We start from the raw sequence: 7,883 nt of genomic DNA on the forward strand, positions 1-7,883 counted from the left end.
TAGACCAGACATGAATGTCACTGTTATTAGGGAGATAACAGACAGGTGAGATCTCAACCCTTGTTAGGTAACTCATAAAATTAAATCAGTGGTTGGGATTACCTTGTCACGCCCACACTTATTAGAGAGTGTGGTCAGAGTCAGAACCTTAGATTCAAAGGAGTGTACACAAATTCGTAGTACACTTAATTAGGGATTAGCCCAGTTCGCCAAGAATTTAGCGGATCGAGTCTCCCCTCAAGAGTTCGAAGATCTCATGAAATACTCTTTTTAGAAAAAGAACAAACTTGGAACTAAAGCAAGGCTTTTAATATTGTGAGGTCAGGATTTCGGGCCCATCTGCACATATTGTGCTGGTCGTGGTGAATGGTGCTACATACGCCTGCTATAGGGTGTGTAGGTTGGAGCTAGCAGTCATACTGTATATATTTAGGGGGATTGGGGATGGGTATGTTGGCATACTCAGACTCGAGGGTTTCAGTTCTGTCAGGAGATAGGTGTGAAGGAAAAAAAGTGTAAATAGACACAAGAGAATCGCCTAAGAGCGTGTTGTAGAGAGCGGATCAACATCACACAATGAGAAATCGTATACATCGATATACACGAATATCTTATAAGCATCGAGAGGTATGTATCGTATAAAACATCTAAATTTTTTACTTGTTTATTTATTTATTTATTTTTATTTTTTTTTTTGTGATTTTTAGGTTTGGTTTCATAAAACTTAGGGTTTGGCTTCGAAGTCATGGATCAATCTGGTCAAGGATTAGCGTTAGAGTTTGATTTCGTAAAACTTAATTTAATCTGGTTTAATTTCTGTTTGTGTTTCAGGATTCCAGAATACTTTTTAGATGAAGATCCTTATTTTTTTGTTTATAATGATTTCCGTGTTGTAAAAGGCGAGAGCGCCAAAGGCGCACTAAGCGCAGGCCTATCGCCTAGCAAAAAAAGCGCCAAAGGCGCCAAGACACGCCCATTTTTGCAATTTTCTAATTTTTCCGCGACGCCTTAGGCGCCAAAGGCGCTAGGCGCCAGGTTTGGCGCCTCGCCTCGCCTAGCGCCTTTTACAACATAGATTGGTATAATTATTATGATGACTACTACGGTAATCGGAATACTGTCTACTCAGATTGCGAATCGGTGGATTCATATTCCATTAAGTGCGACAAAAAATACAAAAAACCAGCAAAAAAGAAAAAGAAATCCCTTGCATCACCGAAAAATCGTTATGCAGCACTTGACATAGAGGAAAGTTACACACTACTAGGTGAAGATAGTGAACAACAGGGAACGTATGTCGATAGAGGAAAACAAGAAGTAGAAGCCACCATCTTAAACTCTTCCTGCAACGAAGAAACCGAGGTCGCTGAAAGCAACAAATGTCTTAAGACTACCGTGACTGATGATGAGACAGGTGCTGCAGTGGAAAGGCAAAAGTTGATAGAAAGGCAGGAGTGGGTAGATTCTTGGTCTAAAAAAGACGACGGAGATGAAATTTGGTGGGTTATAACTGTAGATGGTTTCTTCAGAGAGAAACGTAAAGCAGGATATGGAGTTATGATACGTGATCGTTACGTTGTGCCAATACTTTCTTCTGCATCAGTTTACGATCTAGGAAAACCAGTGTCAGGGATTTATCATACGTTGCAGGGAACTGATAGAGGTCTTGAACTGGCTATAAAGTATGGGTTTCACAGAGTTTACTTGTATTACACTTTGCCGCATGATATTGACCAACTCATTCAGGGATTTTTTTAAAATGGAGGCAGTGAACTAGGCGCTAGGCGAGGCGCCAAAAAACATATTGTTGTATAATTTGGCGCCCGGGCACCTTTTTTTGCCAGGCGCCAACCCATCGCTTAAGGCGCCTTTTACTACATAGGCAGTGAATATAGCAATTCATATTATCGTGATTACAGATACTCTGATTTTAATTATTGCGAGGGAGAAGATGAGTTTCAACCAGTGTCTCCTCTCTTATGTGAAATAGAAGAGAAGTGCTGTATGTTTGTTAATCACTCTTTTATCTCCATGTCCGATTCTTCTGAGATAGAGTGTAGGACCACAAAAATAAGGTACAATATTCCTGCCGATTACCTTGCAAAACTTCAGGTAACAGAGAAAGAGATGAAACCAGATGAATTCCCGGAGGAACTGAAAGACCTTCTCTATGCGGATGCACACAATTGAGAAATGAGGCGCTATGCCGGTGTCGACCGACGGAGATTCTCTATATTTCCACCTAGGGGAATCATTCACTATTTTCGGAGGAACTGAAAGACATTCTGTACCTGGGAAGCACACATTATTGAAATGATAGGTACTGAGGAATAGAGATGGGCCATATTAGAATCCCCCGGATGCATATAATTGTTATCGATATCAATCATTAGTTTGCTACAGTACCATAGAGGCTTGCTGTCCATTTCATTGGATACATCTGATTGTTATCAATATATAAACTGTGCTTCGCTTTGTTACATTGATCTTGAGAGTCCCAGATATTGTTGGGAGCCCTAATGACAGATTAAACATAGATCTTTTTGGTGTTGAATTTCCCGTGATAGAGTTCAAGTTATGCATCTTTACAACGGAGAGGCAAACTGTTACCAGAAGTTAATTTTAATATCCCTCGATCACCGAAACAGAGCTCAAATTTGACAATTATCTACTGGAGGTTGTTTCACTGGACAGAAGTTTGAAAATTATTCGCCAGAGGTTGCACTAGGCACCATTGAAATTCATTAATTGCTCATGGCAGATGGATTGTATAGAGCTGCTTATATCTCTCGGAAAACAATAGTGCTAACATGTTATAACAGAAAACAAAAAGTTGTTACATTTATATACTCCTTATAAGAGGATTTGCATATGGACGGATGCTTTTAATCAACACTATACAATTATCTAGAATCTAATGACACAAGAAACACATATAAGCAACTTTTTTTTTTTTTGATCCACTGATTCAGAGTTTTCATTTAGCTGTATTTTTTCGTGATTTCATTGTCGTCCTTTCCTGCATGATTTCCAAATGCTGCTTGAAAAATGTTTTCAAAGGCTTCATCCATACAAGAAACGAAAATTTCTGAACAAATAAAGCCTTTTTCCATTGTTACCGCAAGCTTCAATTGTTCCATGCAGCTAACTGATGTGAACGTTATACTCTGTATACAAGAAACACAAGCAAGTTGCAAGTTTTATATGAATTGGATTTTAGTGGATACTATATGCATATGACCGGAAATCATCTTACTTAAAAATCATATGAACATAAAATATCATTTAACCATATCAAATTAAGCATGTCAACGCACTACAACGAATTCACTCTACAACTAACAAGTAATTTCTGATTCAAGTGATATATTTACCTGAGGTATACCCGACATGAAGTAGTAAAAACTGCTAACAGGATGATTCATGATAGCCATCTGCTCTTTTGGACCTATAACACTTGATATAAAAGTGCTTGTATTCTTAAAGCTTGAATACAGCAATCCATCTAACCCCTGCATAAATGATACGAAGGGCTAAGGTAGCTTTAAATAGATGTGGATTATAATGCAAGTGTAATACACGGTTTAAACTTGAAATTGCCGTATATAAATTGTATGTACCTTTTGCCCCTTTGCCCACATTGCAGCCTTTAGGAATAATGAATCAATAAGATAAAAGATCATGGATTTCTTTTTTCTATCCATAATATCTTTTGCTTTGAAAATAAAATCAAGAGGGTTAACTTCCTCGAGATTTCTAGAAGTCGGTAATGGCGTGAACAAGAGTCTAGTATGGTTCCCCCACGCGTCTGCCCTTATCATATCTTCAATGTTTGTAAAACCCTTAAATATTCTCATGTTAAGAGTGACACATATGGTCATGCTTGTATTTGTGCCACCATTAATAGAGTCCTTCTTCAAGCCATCTTCACCATACTGATCCATATTCTTGTTTTTTCTCACTGCGTACAAGTGAATGATATACGACAGTAGTCCAATGATTACATCATTCATCGTCTGCAATAAAAGAGCAATTTGTAGTTAGAGTTGCTTAAATATAAAAATTCGGGGGATAGTTAATTAATGTGAATGGACCTTACCGCTCCAAGCTTGGTTTTAACTTTCTTAACTCTTTCAAGTGATAATGTTAACGAGTGGATGTTAAGAGGCCTGAACAACTCCATCTTTCCTTTTGCCGATGTCTCTGAACGTATTGCAGACGGCCGATCTTCATAATACGTTGTTCTCAGCAAGGTTTCCATGACGTCAAAAGATGTGTTCATGCACTTCTGCATTAACTCGAACAACTTCTTTCCAAGTCCTATTACTCGATTACCATCATCTCGTTGCTGTGATTTTATCAATGTTACTCGCGGAAAAGTTAGTGGAGTTGAAGATTTATCAGCTCTTCCGAAAGACATGAAAAACACTCTTATAAAAGAATAGCCGTCACCAATTGCATGACTTAACTTGAAGATCATCGTACAAGCACCACTTAAACTTGGGTACTTAACTAAATGAACTTCCCATAATGGTTTGTCGTCTGAAAAATTCTCGCAACATATTTTTGATAAGTATTCTCTCAAGTAATTGTCGTACCTTTCACTGGTTAAACCAAGAGGGAATGTCGGAACGATCAAATGATCTTCCACTTGAACATCGACTTTTCTCCATCTAACAATACCTTTCCAGTTTTTCTCCATAATTGAAGAAAAACGAATACTCGATGGTAAAAAATGGTTGAGCAAGAATTTTAGTACTTCAAACTCAGTAATCGGTGTCTCTAGTTCGAAAATAGCAAAAATGTTTAAAGATATTGTTGTGCTATTAAAGCTCTGTGATAATGGACTCACTGGGGGACTTGTTTCTTCATCCCTATTTGTTTCGTTGTTGTAGTGATTCTCCATTGTTTCTGGCTCTCTAGTCACTCTTGCAGTTAGTTTCTCCTCTGGCTCTTTTGTTTCTGATCTCTTATACATACACATGCACATTGTTCCGTGGTGTATATATAAAAGAATGATTTAGCCAAAAAAATAAATAAATAAAGGTTAAATTAGAATATCAGAGGGCTGGTAGAAGTTGTGCAGACGATATAAATGTAGATATCATGCCATGCACGGATTATGTGTAGAATTTTTATTTGATTTTTGTTATCTTTGATTGATTGATAAAGAGGATTGCATTGAAAAAAAAAACAACAAGAAGGACTACAACGAGAGTACCACCCTTGGAGGAATTTGCCAAAAAGATAAAAAAGTGCTGCACAAAATAAGAAAATAAAAAGATTACGGCGCCTAGAAGAGAAAAAGAGGAGGAATGTACACAAACTAGCACAAGGTAAATTTGAAGATTTCACACCTAAACCAAGTGGCAGTAACAACAATAAAGACAAAGAAGAAACAAAAGCAATCAAGAAAAACAAAAATATAAACAGACCCCAAGTCAATCAGCTCTTCATAATGTGGACCCAAAACGAATAGGAGAACTGACTTTAAACTCATAAATCCCATATGCGCATTAAATTCGCTCCTAAGATATTTCTTCTTCAATTTGGACGAGTTTGATCGATGATCGAGTTAAATCGAGTTGAGGATGCTTATCAATATCGTGGTACCTTCCAGCTTTGATAATAAAATTAATTTGATGGAATTGGGGAGAAATTATAAAACATTTGCAAAAGTGTGGCCTAAAGCGTTGGTCACTTAACTGTGCTACATTTTATATTTTAGTCACCCTAGAGTTTCCCTTCAGACGGCAAGAATCCTACGCTTTCTTCAAGACAAATAATTCAAATCATAGGCGGTAAGAGAATCTCCAAATTATCTTCAACTTTGAAAAGTTTGTAACAGGGAAAGCTAGAAAAGCTTTGGGGTAACCTGAATTCATTCCAATAATGCAGTAGATGATTTTTGAAGCTGAAAATGGAAAACAACTACATTACCCAGATGAATAATGTGTACCTAATAACTGTACCTAAAAACTGTATTCTCGTGTCTAATGAATAATCATTTATGTACCTAAAAACTGCACTCTCGTATCCTGTGTGTAATCATTTATGTACCTAATAACTGTACATGTACATAAGTACTCGGTCAACTATCACATGAAAAATCATGGTAGCTAGGTTGTTAAATTTTAGTCCATACGTAGATTTATATTTAGTCCTACATTAATTTTTAGTCCATACCCACTAACCAGCAACCTCCCTCCTACATTAATTTTTAGTCCTTTTTTTATAGGGAAAAGGAGGCTACTCAGAGCTCCTGTTGATACATATTGTTGATGTGGTTCTCTGCCTCGAACCCATCGTCTGAAACATTTGTTCTCAAAATAAAATTTCCCCCTATAAAGAACTTCTATGGCTTTTTCTCTCTCCTCCATTCTCCACACTTTCAATTTCTTCATCCTGGTAGTGATTAGATCCCTAGATTAGAACCGTGTTAGCCTTAGTTCCATTAGTTACATTAGATCCTTTAGTTCTAGCCATGATTTCTGAGCATCGGTTCACTACCATAGATCGGAAGTTCTATCGAATTACCTGTAGCAAAACAGTACCATGTTCTATCATTACCTTGACAGAGTTTCATGCACATGGTAAATTGATTGGGTCTTTCACCTTCAAACTTGCTGTGGACTTACAGAGAATATTTCATGATGCTGCTAAAAATGGAGATTTAGGAAGAAATGTCCGGAAGTATGAAGATAACCAAAATTGGTTTAGTGCAACAAAACTGAACAATTCAAATGGTCATTATTTACATATCATGCTAGCTAGACCAAATCCTAAAGGAAACCCAATTTCATTCTATGTTCCATCTGGTACTCGGTTTGAAGGTTGGTTTGACATTGCAACTGCTTTTGAATCCATTATATGTTTTTCTTCTTCATTATCAAAACCCAAGCCTAAAGTCCTGAATCCCTTCTAACAACAAACCCAGGACAAAACATTCATCAACCCTAATACCTCCTATGCTCAATCTTTATTTTCACATAATAAGAAAGTTGCTCTGATCTCGCCCCATAAACCTTTCATATCACCATTTCCCTGTCACAGGTCTGCTGCATCTTGTTCTATCAAAACAAAGAATTCCAAGTATGGGAAGTTCATTCATCTTGACTATAATCCCACCCACTTAGGTGAATGGAACAATGCTTTCGTTATTTGGTAGTCAAAGAAAGAGTGCCTACAATTTAACTGCAAGTGCACAGTGCCTTGTGTAGTATGGTGTGCAAGAACAGGTCGATCCACAGGGACAAGGTGGGTGTAAGGTTGATTCTAACTTTCTTCCTAACTGATTTCTAACAGTGACAGTGACAAATATTGAATTGTTTTTGTGCTGTGTTGAAACACAGCTGAATCGTTGGTGTAGCTGAACTAGTGAAACAAAATATGTAAACAAAGTGAAAGATAAAAGGGAACAAAGGCATTTGAATCCACCTTCAACACTAAGCTAAGGCTTTCTAATTGTCTATTGTTCTTGTCCCTTTGGTATCAGATAGTGATGACAAGTTCTAGCCTATCATTTATTCCAGGGTATATAAAAATTGACTAAAGAGAATAACAACTAGAGTTCTCTAATCCTAGCATTAGTTGGCTAATTAAAGTTCAACTCAATGTATACCTAAAGCCTAGTTGCTTCTAATTATCTTAGGCATTATGATCATACAAGATACAATTGCAAACATGAACACAGTAGCTTAGCAGTTTAAGGTTTCATCAACACCTTAGCAATTGACTTTAGAACATAATGAAAATACTGAAATATGAACTGAAAATTAACTGAACCCTTGAGCTTGGCTAACCCAAGTCTCAATTGGTGCTCTAGCTAGCCCAGGCATAATTCTAACACACACACACCACACATCTATTTATACAATTCAATT

The 7,883-nt window shown here is 37.1% G+C and overlaps 1 protein-coding gene across 1 annotated transcript; it reads right to left on the bottom strand.

Moving 5' to 3' along the window:
• Positions 1–2,885: 2,885 nt before the first annotated feature.
• Positions 2,886–4,883, bottom strand: LOC113293650 (O-acyltransferase WSD1-like). The gene is made up of 4 exons (XM_026542213.1): positions 4,100–4,883; positions 3,621–4,016; positions 3,375–3,512; positions 2,886–3,167 (listed from the first exon to the last, which is right to left on the bottom strand). Exons 1-4 carry the CDS (start codon positions 4,700–4,702, stop codon positions 2,982–2,984), a joined length of 1,323 nt encoding a protein of 440 aa, XP_026397998.1. The 5' UTR covers positions 4,703–4,883; the 3' UTR covers positions 2,886–2,981.
• Between the last annotated feature and the right edge of the window lie 3,000 nt (positions 4,884–7,883).

This window comes from Papaver somniferum, chromosome 7 (genome assembly GCF_003573695.1).
Source record: "Papaver somniferum cultivar HN1 chromosome 7, ASM357369v1, whole genome shotgun sequence".
In the NCBI taxonomy this organism is placed as follows: domain Eukaryota; kingdom Viridiplantae; phylum Streptophyta; class Magnoliopsida; order Ranunculales; family Papaveraceae; genus Papaver; species Papaver somniferum.